The sequence below is a fragment of the Electrona antarctica genome (genome assembly GCF_951216825.1).
Source record: "Electrona antarctica genome assembly, chromosome: 2".
Classification (NCBI taxonomy): domain Eukaryota; kingdom Metazoa; phylum Chordata; class Actinopteri; order Myctophiformes; family Myctophidae; genus Electrona; species Electrona antarctica.
Genome location: NC_136807.1, coordinates 32,947,189 through 32,972,634, shown reverse-complemented (window position 1 = coordinate 32,972,634; position 25,446 = coordinate 32,947,189). Strand labels below are relative to the sequence as shown.

Below are 25,446 nucleotides of genomic sequence, written 5' to 3'. Positions count from 1 at the left end.
TGTCGTAGCTCCTCACTGTCTGAAACACTGTCGTAGCTCCTCACTGGCTGAAACACTGTCGTAGCTCCTCACTGGCTGAAACACTGTCGTAGCTCCTCACTGTCTGAAACACTGTCGTAGCTCCTCACTGTCTGAAACACTGTCGTAGCTCCTCACTGTCTGAAACACTGTCGTAGCTCCTCACTGGCTGAAACACTGTCGTAGCTCCTCACTGTCTGAAACACTGTCGTAGCTCCTCACTGGCTGCACCAGCTCCGACTTTTCACACAGCCATTGACCATACTATTACGGAGGTCTTAACAAAGCCCTTTTTCAATTTAACAAATTATAAATTCATAATTAATTCATTGGTGAATTAAAACTTCCCATCGACTTACATGGGAAAATGCGACACCTCACACCCCCACCCCTAGCATCACCTGCATCACTGGCCACAGTTCTTGACGTTACCCCACTGTCATGCTTCCTCTGCTACAGCCGCAACACAACAAACAGTGGCCTATACAATTTCGCGCCTGGCCCAGCGCTGCGACTGCCGACACACTGCGACGCCCATATTTCATCTGCTGGACTCAGTAGACTGGACTGTAACATTCCACCGCGGCGACCATGCGCTTTCCACTGAAGGATACATCACTTTTCTAGTAGCCTAAAGGTGTTTCGAGACCACAAAATGGAATGAGCGGGTCCATTTGGTTCGATCATATAATCTACCACTCGAGGGAGGGGGAAGACAGCTACAGCTCTTACATGGAAACGACTGAGCTGGCGTGAGTGGGTCAGTGTTGTGATGTCAGAACAGGCCAGCTCCATATATGGAGCCTGGGCAAGGGCCCTGTCCAGAGCCCGGGCAGAGGCCTTTTGTGGCGGTTCTGGACAACCGTGGATCCGACCGACTCGACACCCGGCACTGCACTGCCTGTGGGGGTGTGGAACGCGTGTGAAATTTGAAGTCGGTGGGGCGAACGGTTCTTGAGTTACAGCCGCCCCCTATGGATGAAAATGGAATTGCTCTCTGTTGAATCAACCACCCTTGTCATGTGATTAAAATCTGGGGTGGATTGGACATTCCGTTGGTGATTTGTGACATTTTTTGTGACATTTTTTTGTAAATTGGGGATATGCATCATGACCCAATACAAGGAATCCTGGGAAATTAAAAGAGATTTTTTGATTTTACGACCTACGATTCAAGAGTTATACGGGAAAATATAAAGTGGGCTGTTATTGCGCCACCATGAGGCCGACTGATGTAATTATTACATTAATTTTAATAATTATTATGAACCTCCCCTACAAGTGTTGTAACTGTTGTCCTTACAGTTTCTGAGAGAAAAATACTTGATGTGAGTTTTCTCATTGGGGAAAATTATTTCTCTAATATTTGTTAAATTGAAAAAAGTGCCTCGTTAAGACCTCCATAATATAATGGTCAATGCCTGTGTGAAAGTTCAGAGCGATTGGTTTTTATCCAGTGAGAAGCAGCGACACTGTCATTCATTCAGACATTCATTCGTTCATTCATTCGTTCATTCATTCAGACATTTCCTTAATTATGTTATATGGTGAATGTCATGCTCTGTTAGAAAGATGGTGATGGTCCTCTGTTCATATTATGCATGCTGTCATTATTGTGTAGACACTCTCAGGCATCATGCAGCGTACACTGACATTCCAGACATTCCAGCATGCAAGAATGCACACACACACACACACACACACACACACACACACACACACACACACACACACACACACACACACACACACACACACACACACACACACACACACACGCTAATGAATAGTGTGGCACACAGGTTTTACTTTAATTTCAGTATCATTAACAGTACTATGAAAGAGAAAAAGCTTTAGGCTCAACTAAATCACTTCTGAAGGCTCACTTTTATCCAGGGCTTTCCATAATTACACATGGAATGTTTGGTTCCCTTAGATTTTCTTTAGTTCTCAATGCACCTTATGTTTTATACACGACTGTGTTTTTATTGTTTATTATTATTATTGTTATTGTTATTATTACGTTTTATGTGAAGCACTTTGTAAGTGTTTTATAAGTGCTTTATAAAGTATATTAATTTATAATCAACATCATCATGATGAATTATGGTAAACTGAATTGCTTTTTCTTTAGATGACCTCTAGTCTAAGATCATACATTTCTGGTCATGGTTGTAAAGGTTTTGTATGACTAATGGCACACTGTACTGCAGTATATGACGCACACATCTGCTCCAATAGGGCTTGCAAACCTCTCACCTTTGGTATGCAAATTCGGGGGGTGCGCCATTTTGATTGTGATGAGTCACTACTATACCTGGCCAACGGATAGGCATACAGTGGTGGAAAAAGTACTCAATTGTTTTACTTAAGTAAAAGTACCAATACTGCAATTTAGAACTACTCCGTTACAAGTAAAAGTACGGAATTGAAAATGTACTTGAGTAAAAGTACAAAAGTATCGGCATCAAAATGTACTTAAAGTACTAAAAGTAAAAGTACTCATATTGCAGGGCCAGCAGACCACCATGGCCCATCACCATTACTTTTTTAACCGATATTGATAACATCCTGCTTCTGAAGACCGATACCGATAACTGATAATACATTCATAAAATATTATAAAGATATAGGCTATTTGTAAATGTATATTACTGTGTAGTGTTAGCACACTTGAAGGTAACAAATACTAGTAGTGGGCAAAGATGGATTTAACATAGCCAAATACAGTATATCATTATTCATTATCTTGACTATTAAAACAAAACCCAGAATAGTTCTGACTGCATGAACATATTTCTTTTTTCAAGTCCTATGACACTGTTTTCCCCCCAAGCAGAACTAAAAGACTATGGGTGCTTTGTCACTTGTCAAGAAAATAAAATGGACAATAAAAATATAGTATAGCCTACCCTAATAATACTAGAGACTTTCTGAGAAGGGCACTTCTCATTGAGGTTTTTACACACTAAAAACACGAGTGTTCATTTAACTCTGACTCCGAGTTAAATTAACTACTGAGGTTACTGAGAGTGTACGGGACTATACGGAGAGGTGCGCGAACGCATCCGATGTATTGTGATGACCAGCTGTTGTAAATCACAGATGAAGAGACTCTCTGAATCAAATCTCCGCTTTGAAATTGTTTTTACGACATAATGACACAAGCACAAGAGTGACAACTGACAAGTGATCATCAACATGTGTTCTCTCTGCAGTAATTAAATACCGTTTTTATGTTGCAGGCTTGTTTGTTGTTAGCCACCTATAGCCGAGCTTGACTCTCATTGACTGTCGCCGTCGGTCGGAGATATTAAATAATTAAATGACCGAGGTGGTGGTTTGACAGACAGATGGAGCAGCAGGTAGGAAACGGGTCGCCCATGGCCCGTCTACTGCAGTATGAATCGGCTCGCTAACGCGAATGTATAACGAGAGAGAGAGAGAGAGAGCGAGAGAGACATATAATATAGCGCGCGCGCGAGAGAGAGAGAGTCACACTCAGAGGCGGCAGTGAGATGAATGCGCCAGTGAAAAGTTACGTTAGTCCATTATCTATTTTATCCCTTTTATTCTGATCTTGTTTACGGTGAGAAGCTTACTTGTTCACACACTTGTTTACTCAAGTAGGCTTAATAAATGTGCACTAAACACTCAAACACCAACTTTATACACTTGATGCAGATCTAATATGTAGGGCTTGTAGGCCATCACAATCAAAATGATGCCGGTAGGCGTGACAGTCTACCGTGACGTCAGCCTTGCATTCCCTATTGCAGATATAATTAAATACAAATACTCATCATGTTACTGAATATGACTTGTCATGCCAAGCTACTGCTTGTGGAACTGAGGAATTACATACGGACGGTACATAGAGCTTCTTTACATTCATTAGCACGATGAAGTATCCTGTATACATGGGTGGCAACACTGTAAAAAGCAAAGATATCCAGTTAAAGTTCTATGTCTGTCGTCCTGATGGAGAGATGTCGGTGTCCTCAATGTGTAGGTTTAATTGGAGCTACACATTTAAATTCACTAAGATACTTACTGTTGACACTTTGTATGTATTTTCATAAATTAATGAATGCCCTACTTCATCTTACAACACATGTCACAGAAAAGTATTTTGGCTATTTTTAACTAATTTGAAAGTTAACGTGAAAGTGCTTAGTTTGTCAGAACAGAATCTGAATCAACATGATTGTCACATCACAGCTTTACAAGTAAAATGGGTGAAATCCGTCTTTGTGCGTTCCCAATTCCCATGTCTGTGGGTTGTATAAACATTTGACAATAAAGTATAAACAAGAGCTTGTGACCAAAAAAGAACTACATTAGATCGATTGGAACAAAGATTGTCCCTGAAAAGTTGAAAAGGTTTTGGACATACAAGGTTTCCACCCCAGAGTGACTATGATGTGCATTGTCATGGAGACACCGTTGCAGAGTTGCTCTTCATCTTACTGAAAGTTGTTAACCAGCAGGTTGTTTGTTTGTTTAGTACTGGCCTTGTTTTGCATTATTAATTCGCTGCAGGAATTGTTTTCCTCCGTACGTGACTAGATACAGAATGGGATAAATTAACGCCCTGTTTTGTTAACTGGCCTGTTGAGCACCATCATCATTGTAAATGTCAATAGTGCTCTACATTACATGCAGCGTTGGCATTGATTATTGAGGTTGCGTGGAGAGCGCTGGTAGAGGCAGGGAACAAATTGGCACGATGCACAGCAAACTCCCACCCACCACCACCCTATAAAGGTCAATGAATGTTTTGCGTGACAAAGTGTCAAATGAGAAATGACGTGTCACACTAGAGAGAAAACGTGGGTCACATAGGGTTACCCAGACCGGCCGGAAGCCATAATTACTTAAACGGATTTCTTTGTTTTCATCATTTTTATATCGCTATTTTTGCACACTGCCATTGGACAACAAATTATTATACTGAGCTTATGTAACCAGAGTAGACTAAGTCGATTATCAATTATCTAGTCATTTGAAAAAAATCTATTTTAATTATTTTGTGTCAATTCATTGATATGTATAGCCTTAAAAATACATATTTAAAATACCTGCTTCTTGATTTTTCGTCGGTTAGAGGTTCTAAATGTCACTTCCGATAATATTGTCAGTTAATTGCCCAGCCATACACCAAGGTTGGAGAAGACAGATGTATTTAATGGAACGGCAGTCGTGGGGAGTGTGTCCCTAGATCCCTAAAGTGTGTCTGACTAGAGGCACTTGAGCTTAGTACTCCCAGGGTAATAAGCTACTCTTTAATGGAACAGAAGAGATGACTTGACGTTTCCTTTGAGAACGGTGTAGGACGTGTTTGTTCTTAGCAATGCTTTTAGGAACGCCATGAATTAATTGATGAATGCAACTTCTCACCTTTTTGTTTGGCTGAGGTTCTATTAATTGGTGACGGCAAGACTTAGTTGAAACTAATAAATTCATATTTCAGTCATTCCATTTTCACCCGGAGGAAACCGTCTTTTCTGATAGTTGAGTCCTGACAGAGGATACCAGGCACTGAAAACGAGATGGAACAGGTGTGTGTAGTGGTGTTATAGTGCAAGAGATGGATGTCGCAATCTCACAAGGCTGTGTAAACTCATGTTTACAAAGCCTAAAAGGCAAACATTATGCCTTTTGTATTTTTATATGTTCGAGTGTTCAATGTCAAAAACACAATTATGTAACTAATCGTCAACAATGATGTCATGATGGCGACAGCTGAGTGCCTCCTTCAATGAAACGTGTGTGTGTGTGTGTGTGTGTGTGTGTGTGTGTGTGTGTGTGTGTGTGTGTGTGTGTGTGTGTGTGTGTGTGTGTGTGTGTGTGTGTGTGTGTGTGTGTGTGTGTGTGTGTGTGTGTGTGTGTGTGTGTGTGTGTGTGTGTGTGTGTGTGTGTGTGTGTGTGTGTGTGTGTGTGTGTGTGTGTGTGTGTGTGTGTGTGTGTGTGTGTCATTCCAGGAAACAAGATGGGGCTGAGCCCCGCATCTCCACCACACTAGACCCACCGTGTGTCCAGGCCTCGCTCCCGCTCAGCGTCTCACTTCTCCACAAGGTAGGAAGACCACCACACATGCTGCTGGCAGTGTAGGGTGGGGGTTGGGCTTGAACTTTGAACCATGGTCCACTGTATGATCTTTCACCCGTGATATTTGTGAGTTGTCTCTCTCTATCTGGTCTGATCACCTTCGTGTGTGTGTGCGTGCGTGCGACACTGTACGACACTGTACTTCCACAGAGTACCTGAGTTTATTGCCATGGAGAATAAAGTCACTAGGCATGTGTCATTGCTGACACAGAACATGAAATTAAAATGATGAAAAAGGAAAGCTCATTTCCATAGAATTCATAGGCCTACAGGCTGTCGGTGTCTGTGAATGTATTTTGGAAATGAAAAATCTTCAGTTCTACGTTTTGGCAGTTGTTATCATCTGAAGCGAGAGCCAGGATATTCTGCCAAGGGTATTTTTGGGACTTATACTTGATATTAGTTTTGTGTGTTAGTGTCTCATTGTGACGCGTATTTGTTGCAAGACACCGATGCAAAAATAAGTCAATCAGGCTTCAGGAAATGATGAGATGAGCTCGTGTTGAGTTATTATACTGTATAGTTTAGTATTTTTCATTATCTCCACCAGGTGAGGACGTAGTGGTGTTATAGTGCAAGACATGGATGTCGCAAACTCACAGAGGCTGTGTAAACTCATGTTTACAAAGCCTAAAAGGCAAACATTAAGTCGTTTGTATCGTTTGTATGTTCGAGTGTTCAAAAACACAATTGTGTAACTAATCGTCAACAATGATGTCAATGCTGTGAACGCCTTTTTCAATGGGGCCCTGATCCAGAAAAGGTTGAGAACCAGATAATAAAAGATCACACCCGTGTGAAGTGGGAGGCGCTCTTATCATTGTACCTCATCCAATAAAAAAGTGAATATACTTCATCATCAATTAATTTGTCAACTTATAATGACAATAGACATTAACTGATATTATCATGAGCCTGTAAGATTACAACTGAACTACTTTTGTGATATATATATATAACCCCCGAGCTGAATTAAAACAGTTGCACTGTGTTTAAAAAAGCTGAGTTGCTCAGACACATATGACGTAAATTATCCTTTCATTGTCAATGGCAAATGTGACATGAGTTGTGACGAAAAGCTGTATAGTTTTACAATACAAACACAAGAAGGCAATTCAATTCACATGTAGACATGTAAGGGATAATATCTGGCTAGGTGGTCATTGTCGGGAGATAATTCACCGACAGGGAGTTTAACCACCGAGGCGAAGCCGAGGTGGTTACACTCCCTGAAGGTGAATTATCTCCCGACAATGACCACCTAGCCAGATATTATCCCGCTTATTACATGGCTAACTAACATAAATTAATCCATTGATCCAAAACACAACAAAAAAAGTATTCCATAACTTCGCGCTGGCTGAGTCTGCCCAGCTGCAGGGCTGAAGCACTGTCGGAAAACAAGGAAGTGAGTTGATCAAATAGAATCCATTTTCGGGTCCAGCTGCTTCGTCTATTTCTCGCTCAAATGTTTTCAAAAACATTTTTAAGAGCAATGTTTAGCTGTAAATTACATTGTGTGTCAGTAGTGTGTGTGTTTACATGGCTGTTATGTTGGAAACGGCAGTAAATCAAGCGGGCGCAGCCGCGCAGCTGGTGGTGCTCAGAGGGTTTGATTAGGCAGCGGTCATTATACAGCGGAGCGGTCATTATCATGAGATAACTCACCGCTGAATTAAGCGATTGACCAATCAGAATCAAGCATTCAACCAAGCCATGTAATAATCACATGTAGACATTCCATCCTCTGTGAAATCAGGCTTTATTGTCCACCACACTACCCTTCAGTCATTGGTGGTTGGTGGTGTAGATCTTTGGATGACATCCAAACACATTACCAGACAAAAAGGAAATGTTCCTGGCTTTATGCAATAACAAATCCCAGATACTGACATAATCAGTGATCCTCTGACATAATCAGTGATTCTCACTCCAAAATTCCACTTCCGCCGGTGCTGAATCTACTGTATGTTTATGCTGCTGCTTGTGTTTTATAGACCAATTGATATGCATGTATGTAGTAGATTAGTCATCGGACATGAGCAAATATTTGTATTACTACTGCTGACTGCAAGAGCCTAACCCAAGTTAAACCCGACAAATATTTGAACTTTAACTGGTATTCGTAAATGACTATGCTTTGATTGGGAGATGAAGAGCAAATGGATGAGATGAACAGAAAGAGCATTGAAGGATTATATGATGTATCACTTTAATCACATCACTGATAAAACCAGGTTAGTCTGCAATTAATCCCAACAGTGTAAATACAGTATATCTGAAACTGACATTTAGAACCAATAACAGACTTAATTTAACCACTACACTTTGCACAGGCAGTTTGCACTCTTCAGACACAGGCAGACCGGCAGATACAGAGATCTCCATGTGGGACACAGACAGATAGTTAAAACGGGTGCTATGACAAGTTGACAAACGGGTATTATTAGGTTCCCAAGTTGCATCGTTCTCAAGTAGGCCGATGGCCGACAGGCACATACAGGTCTAGTTCATTGTAATCAAGGGAAAAGTTTGAAATAATCGTGATATTGATTTGAAGTCATAGCCCAGCCCTAGCAGAAGCTGACAGACCTCCCCCCGCGCGCGAGTGCGCGCACACACACACACACACACACACACACACACACACACACACACACACACACACACACACACACACACACACACACACACAAATGAACAATCATTATTCATAGTTAAAGGGGAATTTCTTACTAAAATGCTTATTTTACCTTTTAAAGTACTTCTCTGGTCCCATCAGGACCCCTCCAGGTGTTGTCTTTCACATTGGTCCATTTGTGGTGTACCCCCCATATCCCTGTTAGCCCCTCTGCATCGTATAATTGCAGCCCATGGGTCTATCTGTTTTCCGCCTTCAAAATCCGCGCAAAATTCACATTATGGATATGTATGCAATCCGTATGGTGTTTGCTAGCATATTCCACCGTCAGTGTCCCTCTCACTATCCGTAGTTATTGTTTACTTCCTATTTCTACCAAGTCCCGTTCTACGTTTTAGTCGTTCTACCGGTTTCTCTGGTGCGCTTCCGGGTTCCCCTAGCTGGTGCGCGTCTTGTCTCAATCACTCTCACTTTCCCAGTGGCTGTATCAACACGCATTCTCTACCTATCGTCCTTCTAACCTTTTCTACGGATAGACCAGTCTTTGTTTCAGCAGTCAAAGTACTTTTGACTAGTTTATGACTTTTATTACGGATCCGGTTGTTCTCCCATTCTTTTGTTGACTATTTCGAGCGTCTTTTTTGTTCCTTTTTCTTGTTGCGAAGATGAAGCAGTGCGTATTTCCAGGTTGTCTGAACAAACGCACCCCAGCGACTCTAAAGCGTAAAAGCTTTCATAGGATACCATATATGAATGTAGAAACGCGTAAATTATGGCTAACTGCGTTACAACAAGATGTCAACATGCCACATGAAACTACCCAAAATTGGACAGTGTGCAGTGATCATTTTGACCCAAAGGATTTTTTGGTCAAGGAACCAGAAACCGTTATTGTTTCGCCAAAGAAGAGAGCTGGGCTTAGGCGCTTGAAAAGAAAGTCACATCACACAGCAAGATGTCATACTACCAGGCCACAAAACATGTACTTGAATAATGGCTACAGTAGCCTACTTGTATCCTTTCCTATGTGAAATATGACACATTATTTATTTTCCAAACCCCATATGCTTCTGTTTATGACTTATCCAATAGTGTCTAATAATGAATATGTTTATACAGGCCTACTGGTGTGTGTTTTTTTACTTTGAAATTGTATTGGAAAATACAATTTCGCAATCGTCAGGTAGCTAAAAGTTTTTCACATAGTGTTTGTCTTTGAGTTTCGGCCCTTTTGTTTAGGGCAGGCATACCCTCCCCCACTATCACATTTGCATCTAAATAAGAAAATCGTCACATAGTCTACAACCCCAATATTCACAATATTCTGGTATTGACTAGTATTCCCATCTAAACAAAACTAACTACAAACTGAAACATTTCGACCCAAATAATTATATCATGCTAAAAAAAGCACAATGATAGAAAGCACTATAAAACTGAAGGACTATTGTGCGTTTTTACAGTGGCATAAATCACAATTTGAAATGGTACATATAGCTGATTCTTCACATACATAGTTATTATCAGTCAAATAGTATAATAGTATACGTTTTATGATAACGCAACATTGTTATATTTACAATACATAGTTACACACCCAACAAAGCTCTATATCTATAAATGCACAAATAAATCTGTCTGTATGTACATAATGTCTGTGTGTGTGTAATCCACATAACTCGAGAACCATTCGCCCCACCGACTTCACATGCGTTCTACACCACCGCAGGTGGTACTGAGCCAGCTCCAGCTCCAGCACACAACTCATCAACAAAATGTATTATATTAACTACTGTAATTATAACATTACTCCAGATGGGATTCTGAGTCTGACCCTGTTTTTCTAGAAGTTAAAATATAGTACATTATTTGTAGACATCGCTAGTGGTAATTTTCAATATAGGCCTACTACACTTCTATTACCATATAAATATAATAAGGATGCCTTGGCTTATACTGTACCATGTCACGCGTGAATCCCGTTTGTGTCCGAGCATAGGCATGGCTGAGGCATGGTAACGCCCCGCCTGCCTGTGATTGGTCTACTGACACTGCCCGTCTTGACTGTCCTCCGAGACGCGAGGTTACTCCGTGGTGAGATTCTATTTTTGTAGAAGAGGCAAACTAATATTGTTTATGCCGTTTGCTTTGATTGAATAATTGAACACGTATGTTGTACTATGATTTGATTTGGGTGTGTTCTAAATACAGTGTTAGTGTTGATTATCGTGTATTAATCTAATTATAGTAAACTAATACTATTACACTAAAAAGGATAAAGATGAAAGGAAAATAGACCTTTTTATAGTACAAATAATGTTTCAAGTTTACACATACAAACAAATTACACAATAATCAACACAAACACTTTATTTTAGAACACACCCAGATCAAATCATATTATGGCGTGCATGTTCTATCAATTATTCCATCAAAGCAAACGGCATAAACAATATTAGTTTGCCTCTTCTACAAAAATAAAACGTACGAGTTAGCGTTCTCTTCTCTTGTATCATACCATACTACTTTTTATTATTTAGTATTATTAGTATTATTTCCCACCAGGGAGTAACCTCGCATCAGACTATCCAGTATATCCACCTCGTCGGTAGGCCAATCACAGGCAGGCGGGGCGTTACCATGCCTATGCTCGGACACAAACAGAATTCACGCCCATGTCACTGACATTAATGAGCTAGCTGTGACCAAGATGGATAAAGAGACCAACCTAATATAATACAGGTGTAAGTATAATGTACAAGCTATCACTGATATGAACATACAGTACATCTTTCATCAAGGAAGATAATATGGTACTGTACATACAGTCTAATGACAGGATATGGATATGAGGCTATTACTGTATGTGTACACTGTAAACCAGCCTACACGCAGATAATTTAGTATGTACAGGAGATGGATAATATATTTACAGTCAATCAACAGCGTTGGCGTATAATGAACAATATACCATCTGTCAGCAGTAACACATAGTATATATAATAATTGATATAATATATAATAATAATATAGCACTTGACCTAAGCAGATCCTATGTTTTCAGACTGTGTGTGTGGGTGTGGAGGACAGAAGTTGTTGCTCATATCAGTTATTGTGCTTCTTTTGCTGATGACAAACCTCACTGTGCTTGTCATCAGTACGGTCTTAATGAGGACATTCCCTGCATCACCCCCCATATCAAACCTCACTGTGCTTGTCATCAGTACGGTCTTAATGAGGACATTCCCTGCATCACCCCCCATATCAAACCTCACTGTGCTTGTCATCAGTACGGTCTTAATGAGGACATTCCCTGCATCACCCCCCATATCAAACCTCACTGTGCTTGTCATCAGTACGGTCTTAATGAGGACATTCCCTGCATCACCCCCCATATCAAACCTCACTGTGCTTGTCATCAGTACGGTCTTAATGAGGACATTCCCTGCATCACCCCCCATATCAAACCTCACTGTGCTTGTCATCAGTACGGTCTTAATGAGGACATTCCCTGCATCACCCCCCATATCAAACCTCACTGTGCTTGTCATCAGTACGGTCTTAATGAGGACATTCCCTGCATCACCCCCCATATCAAACCTCACTGTGCTTGTCATCAGTACGGTCTTAATGAGGACATTCCCTGCATCACCCCCCATATCAAACCTCACTGTGCTTGTCATCAGTACGGTCTTAATGAGGACATTCCCTGCATCACCCCCCATATCAAACCTCACTGTGCTTGTCATCAGTACGGTCTTAATGAGGACATTCCCTGCATCACCCCCCATATCAAACCTCACTGTGCTTGTCATCAGTACGGTCTTAATGAGGACATTCCCTGCATCACCCCCCATATCCTCCTCCTCCTCCTCCTCCGTTCTGTTCACTTTCTCAGTTTGAGATTTTTTTTCTTTCTAGAAGAAACAAACTTCTGCTTCTCACCACAAATGTGTCTTGTCTCTCACCTCCCACTATCTACCTCTCTCCGTCGCTGTCAGTGTAATTTATACAGTACAGTAAATCTGTTCTATCTGCCAGTGTGTCTGACTGTGTCACTGTATAAGCTTCGTGTGCTATGTCTGTGGACAGAGCGACAGACAGAGCGACAGACAGACAGATAGACAGAGAATGAGTTAAAGAGAGAGAGAGAGAGCGTTGTTTTGCTGTTGCCAGAGTTCCCCCAAAGCCTTTAAGAGAGACAAGAGGCAGTATTGTAGAGCTTCCAAGGAGGGCAGTTCAGCGTGAGATAAGAGACAAATAACCTGCACACATAACCGCTCCAACACTCGTTTAGTGGACAATGTTCGAGCTCAGTGGCTCTTATTCAGGTCAGCGTTTATTTTAACCACATCGAACCCTGGTGTCCCTATTCTGGGGTGAACAATAGCCAATTTACACTCTCACAGGGCATATGTAATGCTTTTGTGAGCTTGTAGATCTCTAATTTTCTCGCGAAGTAACTGGAAACGGAGGGGATCATGTAATGTTCTTCAATGTAAATTTTACACAGCACCTGCCAAGGGATGTGCATATGTTGCAATGTAACCTGAGACACACATGCTCGCTTACCTCACACATAATCACAGAACAAACAAGCAGCACAGGGGCTCCGTAGTGTCTGATCTGATCCTCTGTCAGTCATGGACACAGCGACTGACAGGGCATGCAGGTCTACCATGGATGGAGCGGTGGAACGCGTCCATCTGTCCAGAGCTGGACACAGCGTTCGGTGTGCCAGTCTCGTACGGGACACCTGAACCTGCTCTGCTCACTGTCTTTCTCCTGAGGGCACGTTTGTTTTTATTTAATTTCTTTTTTTGGGGGAAGGGGTTACGTTCCAGCTAAAAATGGATCAAAGTCATAGCATTCAATGCCATTATCCAAGGGAATATCGGAGAAAGACCAGGCATGTAAGTAGCATTTACAGTAGGGAATTAGTTGGAATCATGCTAAGCAGACGCTTTGGAAACTTGCTCTTCAAATTGAGGTTGGACTATTTGATGCCGTGCTATTATTTATTCAAACAAGTCTGTTGGGGAAATAACTGTAGTACTGTGTATTGTATATCATACTACTGTACCATTTACAGTATACATTAAATGGTACACTGTACCATTTTAATGGCCTCTGGAGGCTGGTGGTGGTATTCATTGAAGGAATAACTCGTATTGTGAACAACAGCAAAATGTGAAATTAAATAAATTGCCATAAAAGGTTTTTACTTTTAAAGCAGAAGACCAGTGGAACAATTCATACTTCATCCGTCCGTAGGCTACAGGACGATAATAACTTTATTCGTGGTGCAATTGTCCCTTGTTCTGCATAAAAAGGGTTCATCCTCCATGGGTCACAAACATGCTCCATTCATTAACTTTTGATATACAGTATCTTGCGTTTTTTTTAGTATGGTCTCTAGTAACAAATAGTAGACTGACTTATGGGCCGTCGGACATCTTAAGAGCTGAAATCCAACAATGTAACATACTGTCATAATTCTGTGGTCGTTTCGTATGGTTTGAGCATTAACATTTTATGAATTCAAACTGTGTCTGGCCGGATCTCATGACACAATTTAGTGTCTCAAACGGCTTCTGGGTTTAGCGCCATGTGACTCCCCGTGGCCAGTGCTGCTGAGAGCAGCCATGGGAGGGTGTTTGCCTTTAGGGCTTGTAACAGACTGTTGTTTGCCCATGGCGGAGGACTTTACTCATAACCAGTGCCACACTGAAGGCTAAGACAATATTGCTCTGTACACAAACTGTTGGACTGCGTCAGCCTTGACTCAAAGTTCCTTTCAGTCTGTATGTACTGCACCACTTTAGACTTGATGTTCCCATAGTTCCCATAGTCTTCTTTCGCCACTTACTCTGCTACTGATTACTAGCCAGCACATTTACTTAAGTAAATCTCTACATAAGTACAAATTCTGTACTTAAGTACAGTACTTAAGTACATTTACTTAAATGTCCACCACTGCTAGCCAGTGCAAATCGGCCGCTGAATGTCAACCTTTTCAGCATGCAAATTAGCCAGATAATCTTCCGAGTGTGTAAACAAATGGCTGCGGCTGACATGCCACAGAGCTACAATAGATTGGAGCTGGCATGTTTTGCCATGGTCGGGTCAAGTTGCTCACACATGATGACTTGAAACGGCATGGAGAGCCAGCGGGGGGAAGGGATAGAACTCATACAGGCTCTGAGTCAGGTGAAACGCTGCTTTACATAAATCACATTAATGTCGTTACTGTGTTTCGTGATACGTTTATGAAACCACTTGCCATTTCCCTTCACTTCCCCCCATCACTTAACTGGTGTTAACTAGTGTTTAACTCATGGGTAGTCAACTGAGGCTCTCGGCACCAAATCTTTGTGTGACAGGAACTTTTTAGCCAGGTTGCACCTGGCTAAAAAGTTCCTGTCAACGTTCCTGTCGATGTTGAGACTAGTGAGGACCTAGTGGACACTTTTTCATGATTGGCTGCCTCTAGCACCTCTAAGCCAATGGGAGATAAATAGTCTCTTTGCTGCACCTGGCAGTTCTTGTTTAATGTTAACCACTGCATCCCTATTCTGCGGGGACTTTTGCCGGAAATAGCAGATCTGCAAGCTCACAACACATCACAGCAAGAAGCATTGTAAACTTGTAGATCAACTACTCTCGGCAAAGAGGTTTGGTGTAGAGGGAAAAAAGAGTGAACCAAGTAAAAGGTCAAGTTTGCTGTATTGACCGTTTAAGTGGTAAAATATCTGAAAATACACATTAACATGAATCCAACATAAACGAAAGGTAATGAACAAACAAACAAACAAACTGATAGTGCTGTCAAGCAAGTCTAACCTCTATGAAATCTTCGAAAAAGCTAAATCTACAACACAATTTTATTCGATATGTAGTGAGGGTCCCCGTTTCAGCTCTCTCAGCTAAGGTGACCCTGGCCTGAAAAACATTGTATAGCCTAGGTTTAGCTAGTGTTTTAACTAGTGTCTACTAGTGTCACCCTACTACTCTTAAAGGCCCCCTTTTCCACCAAAAGAACGGAACCAGTTCTTGAACCAACGTTGTTTTGGTGGAGAAGGGGCCTTTCTGTAGGCTACTTGTTCTCTACTCTTACCTGTATCTTTCTTCCAACCTTACTGCGGTGCTGGGTGCTAACCTTACTGCGGTGCTGGGTGGCTGGGTGCTATGGAAACTGAATTTCCTGCAGGATCAATAAAGGTCTATGTATAACTCATCGCAGGCGGGTGCGAAACCTTGTATGTCCATAAGAGTTACTTTTCAGGAAATGGAAAAAAGATCCTGTGTTCAAATGGATCCAATGTAGTTATTATTTTGTTTATACTTTTTATTGGTTTAATATTTATAAAACCCACAGACGGGCTTAAGCACTTTCAATCTGGCAGCCATATTTTGAGCATGCCATACAGGCAAGTCTTAAAGAATTTCCCAAAATGTTCAAAACCGCAAAAATAGCCGATCTACAAACGCACAACGCGCCACGATGTGTTACAAAGTTAAAATATCGCTTTAGAAGCTTTCTTTTAAGAAACAGTAATATTTCTGTGGTGATGATAATGATGTGAATCAAATGGAATTGAAACTGCTTCTGATTCTGACACACATCTAGTCTTAACCCATTCTGGGCGGGAACCCTTTTGGTGTTTTAACTAAGCGTTATGTTATACTTTAGCTATTGAAAAATAGCAGATCTACAAGCTCGTAGCGCGCCACCGAGTGGCGCGCTACGAGCTTGTAGGTCTGCTATTTTTGAAAAATCGTAAAAATGCGGCACAAATCTTTGAATATATATTCTTTCAGAGCGAACTTTTTTTTTATTTCGACGTCAGGGGTTAACTGAATCTCCCAACAACAGTTGGGGTTGTGATGGAGTGAAAAAAGTGTGAAAAGATGAATTGATTCATGGTGTTCCACAACAAAGCCTGTGTGAAAAGTGAGATCACACCACAGTCCTCAGATTCCCTCAGGCTGAAACTGCAGGAGCAATCAGCACAAACACACTGTTAATGGCCACCTCATCTCGCTCTCCTCTCTTTCTAGACACCAGATTTATTTGCAATGATTGAGAAGATGCAGGTAAGGCGACATGCGTTTGCGATTCTCTAATTCTTAACATGGCTCCATTGGCCGTTCGCCGTTCGCCAAACCAGCCTGTTGACTAACCTGTCCGCCTCTTGACAAACACAACACAACACAACACTTTATATGTCTGGGTGCTACAGGACTTACAGAAGCACATATTCACATTCAAGTCACATATATTGAAAGCAGTCAATTGATGAAAGAGAATATGTTATATTATGTGCAAGAGAGCAAATAATGGCTATAGTGCTTCCACTGAGACCCTTTTCCAGGCCTGGGCTGGAAAGATTTGGAAAAGTCATGGAAATAATTTTAGGAATTTTATGAATGAAATTAAAATATTTATAAAACATATATGCCCTTGGCAGGTGTCCTCTGAAATGTAGAAGAATGCCATAACGTCGCTTGTTATTGGTCTGTGTGTTTTTTTTGCATAGTCCACAAAACATTTAGAGGTTCTACTGGTGGTTAGCGATGCACATATTGGTTAGAATATTGGTGACAGCTGATAATTACTAAATTAGTTATCGTATCGGACGGATCATCCAAATGATTCCCAAATTGTGGATTGGTGGAATGGAATGGAACATGTTGTGGTTGTGTTAACCTACATACACAGGAAGACTCTGAAAGTGACGCGAAATTTGCCATTTGAAATGATTGTTCAGCTTCAGTGATGCGAGGAGAAAGCAAGACACAGTCCTTCAATACCAATGCAATTTCTCTCTCTCCAGTCTCCTCAGATGCACGCACACGTCTGTCTGTGGGTATTATAGCGATCCTTCACACACCTGTAGTGCGGATAGTGTGGAGGAGCCCTATACAGTATTTCAGAGAGAATTCGATCATTATCTGAGATACCACGCTTATCTGTTGTACTTAAATCCAGCCCTTGCTACATTCATTCTCTTTTCATGAAATGTTTGGGATTTCCATGACAAGTTTTCATGAGCAAAGTCAAAATGTACATAAACAATGAGGGTTTCTCCTGTCCTGTCGGTGACACAGCTGTTACCTTAAATTAGAACGGTTAAGTTAGGACGTTTCAATGAGCCATGCCCATTTCTGCTTGTGCACTATTTCACGATTTCAGATTGAATTTTGTTCACAGTATGTAACCCTGCCATTTTCTCCCAATTTCTTTCCACACGGATGCATACACACACAGATGCGTGCGTGTGTGCGCGCGCGTGCGCACACACACACACACACACACACACACCTCAGCACCTATAGATTATTCTAGTATTTCAGGGATGCTGCTTCTGCACCGCATCTTCTTGAATGACAGTATCAAGGGATTCATTCATTCAGTTTCACACTGACTACTCATTAACATCCTTCTGTCTGCCTGTCCTAATACTCTCCCTGCGTCGTCAGACTTTGCTCTGTTATCACTTTACTAACAATAATGAAACAGACTAATAGTTCCCTATCTGTGCTTTTCTGATCAGTACAACTTGTTAGTTATGAATCGATGCTAATAGAAAATTGAGTGTGTACACATCCACAATTCAAGGAGGTTTATGTCCATGTGGGTTTGGAATGCAGACCTGATGGGTTACGCTGTGGTGGTGCATAAAAATGAGATAACCGTCTCTCTCCACTCTCTCCCCCCCCCCCCCTCTCTCTCTATCTTTCTTTCTCGCTTGCTCTTTCATATATCTACTCCACTTTCTTCTCTCTCAGGGCAACAGGATGGATGAGCAGAGATGCACATTCCCTCCCATCCTGAAAGTAGGATTCTTAACACACACACACACACACACACACACACACACACACACACACACACACACACACACACACACACACACGGTTGTGTATTATCATTCAGCTTGTCCACTATCCAGGCATTTCTTTGTGATACAGATTATTGTATCATTGGGCTAAGTTAATGTCTTGCTAATTGAATCAGGGGTCATTTCACAGTGCAATTATTCTGTAATTATTCTAAAGTAGCTTCCATTAATGTATAGCAGTTCTTCGCAGGTAATTTAATGCTTTGATGAGTCAAGTCATTTTTCCTTTCTTTCTTCCTCAGACAGAGGAAGACTACATTCCTTACCCCAGTGTTCATGAGGTAAGATTATTCATCACCAGTAGAACCTGTGCAATCAAAAATGTTTAGCCTCAATTTCACCCTCAATTTCACTCCCATACAAGTTCTATAGTTCTATTATTAATGGTTATGGGGTTGTAAGCTTCTAGATTGGCTATTTTCGGGGGCGCACAACAGAACTAAGTATAACTCGGGATTGTATTGCCCTCCTGCCAACCTTTCAATGTTCTCTAAACTGGAACAGGTGCTGGGCAGAACGACCCCGTTTCCTCTCATCCTCCTGCCCCAGTTCGGAGGCTACTGGATCGAGGGGATGAACCATGAGCTGGGTAACACCACGGACCCCGAGCGCCTCCGCCCCCCCTCCCCCGGCACCCGCACCAAGCTGGAGAGTAACCCCACCGCTAAGCTCTACCGCAAACACTTCCTGGGCAAGGTCAGCCTCTGTCTGCAACACACCACTTAACCCATCGTGACCTGAGACCTGATTCTACAAATGCCTTCTATCTAAATTATGACAGTGCTTGTACAGTAGCAGGCAAGAGCTTACTATGAATTGGCTATTGCCTCGTATTGCCTAAATAACTTATCTTAACTTTGCACAATTTTCTTTTTGTCCTGATCACCTAGATGTAAGTATGGTAGCAGAAAGGAGCTGAAAGATATGGCAACTTATGGGTGGCGCATGGTTAAAGTACCTGCCCACCACCGCCGAGTGTAGGGTTTCTAATCTGGTTTGGCCGAGCATCTATACCAACATAATTGGGTTATGCTCTGATTGCTATTCTGATTAAAGGATTAGTATAGAGACCCTACGTACTCCTGGTGGGGGTTTCTGACTGGCAGGTGAGCCAGTAGGGTACAACATCTGTGGACAATGAATTGGCATAGCGACTATAATTGGGAGAGAAAAGGCTTAAACATAATTAACTGATATGGCAATGTAAAAGTCGATGAAATGCAGCAAGGCTTTCGTTTTCGTTTGTGTGAGTGTGTGAGTGTGTGAGTGAGTGTGAGTGAGTGTGTGTGCCGTCATGTGAGCTGTACTGATATGGTGTCCTTTCTCCGCACCACCAGGAGCACTTTAATTACTACTCGGTGGACAGCGTCCTGGGACATCTGATCTTCTCGCTGAAGTACGACGTGATTGGCGACCAGGAACACCTCCGTCTACTGCTACGGTATACACGTCACATGTTGCGCAGTCTCGCGTTGCCAAACTGTTGCCTCTCGCAAATTTCAAATGCTTCCCGTCATTCAGTCCAGAGCAACGGATGCTGAGTAAAATATAAAGCGGAAGTGGAGCCTCCATCCCACTTCCGTTTCGTCTTCACAGTTGCGCAAATTTATCCTAATATAAATACAAATCATCTAAGCATATAGCTTGCTGCTTAGATATAAAGAGATTTAAAAATATATTTTATGAACGGAAATGACAAGAAGATTACTCAGATTAATGCGAAGATTAAGCATTTGGAGATTGTTTAATAGTTGTACACGTTGCACAATGTTTATACATACCATCAACCAGTAGGCGTCCTACCCAACACCAGGGTCTAAGTCCTACCCAACACCAGGGTCTAAATGTCTCAACCAGTAGGCTTCCTACCCAACACCAGGGTCTAAATGTCTCAACCAGTAGGCTTCCTACCCAACACCAGGGTCTAAATGTCTCAACCAGTAGGCTTCCTACCCAACACCAGGGTCTAAATGTCTCAATGGAAGAGCAGGGAGACCACCTCAAACAACTGCAGATGTCCTAGTTATGTAAGGGATAATGTATGGCTGGTCATTGATAATATATAAATCACCGACAGAGTGATTTATATATAAACAACGACCACTCAGCCATTCATTGTCCCGCTTATTACACGGCTACTTAATACATAAATTGACCCAAAACACAACAAAACAAGGTATTTCCAGTCGGAAAACAACTAAGTGAGTTGATCAAATAGAATCCATTTTCGGGTACTGTATCGCCTCAAATGTTTTCAAAAAAACGTGAGAGCAATGTTTAGCAGGGCGCAGCAGGTGCTCTGAGGCTTTGATTAGACATCGGTCTGTTATAGTGCGAAGTGGTCACTCGCAGGATTGAAGTAAGGCCAGCTACCACACAAGCTGAATTTGGTGATTGACCAATCAGAATCAAGCATTCGATTCAACCAAGCCGTGAAATGAATTGTATTAACATACTCTAGGCTTTAATGGGTCCATTGTAATGCAATTGCTTGGCATTGTTTAACTTGAAAGCGGGATGATTATTTTGTCATTCCATTAGGACCAAGTTGAAAACGTACCACGACGTCATCCCCATCTCCTGTCTGACTGAATTCCCCAATGTGGTTCAAATGGCCAAGGTGAGAGTTTGTGTAATTTACAGAACAACGCTGTTTTAGCTGCTGGGTGTGGCTACAAAATATCAATAAAAATAATACATTAGTCGACAAAATCAACTGTATATTTAGCCGACTAAAATCTTAGGATATTTAGTCGACGGAAACTGCAGCTGTAACAGTAGCTATTAGAAGTGTTTCATTGGCCAAGGAATGCAATAGGCAATATGCAAAATGTAATATGTGCAATTAGCCATAGAAACAGAATAGATTGAACTTGAGAGAAAGCAGACCATGCAATTAACACATGGTCATTGGAAACAGCTGAGCTGAGTTCTGAGCGATTGTGGATTGTAATGTATCTCTTTATTATGCTGCTTATAATAGCAGATTGTAATGTATCTCTTTATTATACGGCTTTACGTCAAACGGGACAGGAGTTCAAAGGTAGCATTTTGGCCAATGGTTGTGAGTTTTGTGTCTTCGCCATTTGGCCTAGCCCTCTACCTCATTGCCGGGTTTCGTAAAAAATGACTGCACAGTTAAGCCAGAACTGCAAAAAGTATAATAATAATAAAACTAACAGAAATAACTGGGGTCCTACACACTGTTTTTTACATATACATTTACATATGTTACATTTACATAGACACCATGAAATATTATGAGTCTATCAACAGACATAAAAGGCAGTTCCTACAGTACATGGATCAATCAAAAAAAAATGGGGACGCCAGGTTGTCATGCCGAAAATAGGGCCGCCAGGTTGAAAGATGGTAAAACTGGCACAATAGGGAATTGAACATAGCATTGACATATTGTAGCGTTGACGTAGCATTGCTGAATGTACAGTATGCACTCTTTCTAGTTTCAGTCTGTCAGAAATGTTCTTGATTTGTTTCTTTCCTTGTTGCCTCCCAGCTTGTCTGTGAAGAAGTGAATGTGGATCGTTTTTTCCCTGTTCTCTATCCAAAAGTAAGCTTCAGCTCAGAAATTATTTACTCACTAGGCCAGGAATCACAATTACTGCAGATCACAGTTTGTTGACTCAGTTTGTTGACTCTTACTTTTCATGACATTTCTATTTTCTTTCTTTACAGGCTTCAAGACTTATCGTGACATTTGACGAACATGTGATAAGCAACCATTTCAAATTTGGGGTCATCTACCAAAAATTTGGACAGGTGAGCTAATGCCGGTTAAAACACGACACGGAAAGGTCAACCGTTTATGCCTGTAAATGGATCTGCACAGAACTGGCATTATAGCCTTCTATTCCTGTACAGGATGGGTGAATAAATGAGCATGTACCGTATGCCTTTGTTTGCAATTTCCTACAGAGAAGTGCATGCTGTTGAGCGCTAACAATGAATGGAGTCCAGTTCCTTTTCTATGATAATCACCACCCTATTCTCGCCTGCACGCTAAATAGGAGGGCTGTCGAACACGTAGTTGAGGGTCCTTGTGCCTTTAATTGGAATGGAGACTCATGTGTGTGGAAACCCATGTCCTTGATCTCAGGAAACCTAAAGGATTTAGACTCTACTCTGGAGGCCCTACAAGGGCATGGAGGACCCTCTGGGTTCCACTTACAAAGACCCTTATACAGGAAGACCTTTATATGAGACGACATTTATACAAGACCTTTATACAAGACCTTTTATGCGACGAGAAGAGCACCGCGTATGTGAAACAAAACCGAATAGCATAAAGAGCAGAGGGAGTGGCCTTGCTCAGCGGACAAACATGTGTGGCCACTCCAGTTCGTGACCTCACACAGACACACATGCACGTGTGCACACACACGCGCACGCACGCTCGGCATGCACACACGCGTGCACACACACACACACGCGTGCACGCACGCACGCTCACACACACACACACACACACACACACACACACACACACACACACACACACACACACACACACACACACACACACACACACACACACACACACAGTACACACACACACCCACAGTACACACACACACACACACACACACACACAAGCACACACACAGTACACACACACACACACACACACACACACCTATTTCCGCTTCGTTTTCACCTCACTGTGAGCTCCTTCAACTCTGGTAGGGCTCTTGTGGTACAATGCCACACATCGTGACCTAAAATTACCATAATCTATGTTTATTCACCTTGTTGGGAGAACAGCTGTTAATGGATGCTCCCTGTACCTCGCCGCAGCTAATCTGTGTTATGCAAATCCTTTTTTTAGAGTAGCCAATTATTTTCTACCCCCTTTTTTCTCCACAATGTAGTTGTTATGCCAATTGATTCCTCCCCACACTACATTTTTGTGTTGTCTGTCACTGCTGTTATATCCTACTGACTGTCCCTCCCCCGAACACGGCCCAATTGTGTTCGCATAGAAACACCCGACAAAGCCGGTTGCACCACGGTGAGTTCGAACCCACCACCTTCGTGGTGGTGGGCAGGGACTATATCGCTGCGCCAGCAGAAATAAATATTGCTTTGCTCAGCAGAGAGCTGCTTTATTGCTTTATTTGTCACAGGGGTCATTATTATTTCACACTGTTTTTCAGCGTACTACAAACTAATCATTTACACCAATGCACAAGCAAATCCCCTAAAACCTCTTTTTCATTTGTACTGAGGCTGCTCACATCAGTATTTATGGATGTCTTCCTGTTGTAGACAACAGAAGAGGAGGTGTTTGGCAACACTGAAGAAAGTCCCGCCTTTGTAGAATTCCTAGAGTTTCTAGGAGAGAAGATTGATCTCCGCGACTTTAAAGGGTAAGGAAACCTTTCTGGCTAAACCAGGTAAGGTACTGTATACTAAACAACCATGTACTGTACTAAAAAATACATTACTAACTATAAACTGTAGTATAATTAGGTGTGTGTGTGTGTGTGTGTGTGTGTGTGTGTGTGTGTGTGTGTGTGTGTGTGTGCGTGTGCGTGTGCGTGTGTGTGTGTGCGCGTGCGTGCAGGTTCCGTGGAGGGTTAGATGTGACTCATGGTCAAACGGGCATGGAGTCTGTCTGCTGTAACTATCGTAACAAAGAGGTCATGTTCCACGTGTCCACGATGCTGCCTTACACGGAGGGAGACACACAACAGGTACTGCACTACAACACGATGCTGCCTTACACAGAGGGAGACACACAACAGGTACTGCACTACAACACGATGCTGCCTTACACAGAGGGAGACACACAACAGGTACTGCACTACAACACGATGCTGCCTTACACGGAGGGAGACACACAACAGGTACTGCACTACAACACGATGCTGCCTTACACGGAGGGAGACACACAACAGGTACTGCACTACAACACGATGCTGCCTTACACGGAGGGAGACACACAACAGGTACTGCACTACAACACGATGCTGCCTTACACGGAGGGAGACACACAACAGGTACTGCACTACAACACGATGCTGCCTTACACGGAGGGAGACACACAACAGGTACTGCACTACAACACGATGCTGCCTTACACGGAGGGAGACACACAACAGGTACTGCACTACAACAGTGGCTGTAGCAATTAACTCAGCGCCTACTATGAAGTCGCGACACATTGTGAACTTGTAGATCTGCTGTTTACGCAACTTTTGCGCTGTCATCCGACGAAGCGGGGCATTCATGTACACAAAAAGAAACGTACACTATTTTAAATGTGGAGAGGGAACAGAAGGTTTACTTTCTACCCGAAAGCGACAATTATGAGAGTGAGATAGCTGAAGCGTCACACGCGCACATCAGGGTTCCCCTCCCTCCCCACAGACTAGTACTCACAGATTTATCAGGACGAGCATAACACATGCAACAGTGCATGTGGCAACACAGACGATGAATATAAAGTCTTCAGCAGTGGTGAGGTTTCTGAAGAGAAGCAGCACTCCCCCTGGTGGTGTTGAGAGAAAGTGGATGGAGAATAAGAAAGCAATGTATGCATAGCTGATAGATTGGTGGATTGATGGTCGTTCTGTATGCATACAGCTTATACATGTATGGTAGACCATACAGCTTACATCTATTGTAGCTCTGTATGCATTCAGACTATAGCTTAGAGATTTAGGGTGCTGTTTGCATTTAGGGTTGTACTGTATGTATGCATGGTAAAGCGTATCGATTTAGGGTAGTATGGTATGCATTTATGTAGCC

General features: G+C 42.1%; 1 protein-coding gene across 10 annotated transcripts in view; it reads left to right on the top strand.

Annotated features, from left to right (window-relative positions):
* The window catches only part of LOC306940906 (rap1 GTPase-activating protein 1-like), a 109,033-nt gene that overhangs the window by 60,312 nt on the left and 23,275 nt on the right, over positions 1-25,446 (top strand). For all 10 annotated transcript variants that reach the window (XM_079526158.1, XM_079526163.1, XM_079526164.1 and 7 more), the window contains 10 exons: positions 6,003-6,096; positions 18,563-18,610; positions 18,918-18,956; positions 19,180-19,371; positions 20,013-20,116; positions 21,217-21,295; positions 22,193-22,246; positions 22,372-22,455; positions 23,962-24,062; positions 24,260-24,389. In XM_079526158.1, coding sequence (XP_079382284.1) covers positions 6,003-6,096; positions 18,563-18,610; positions 18,918-18,956; positions 19,180-19,371; positions 20,013-20,116; positions 21,217-21,295; positions 22,193-22,246; positions 22,372-22,455; positions 23,962-24,062; positions 24,260-24,389 — 925 coding nt within the window. The remainder of the gene's footprint in view (positions 1-6,002; positions 6,097-18,562; positions 18,611-18,917; positions 18,957-19,179; positions 19,372-20,012; positions 20,117-21,216; positions 21,296-22,192; positions 22,247-22,371; positions 22,456-23,961; positions 24,063-24,259; positions 24,390-25,446) is intronic.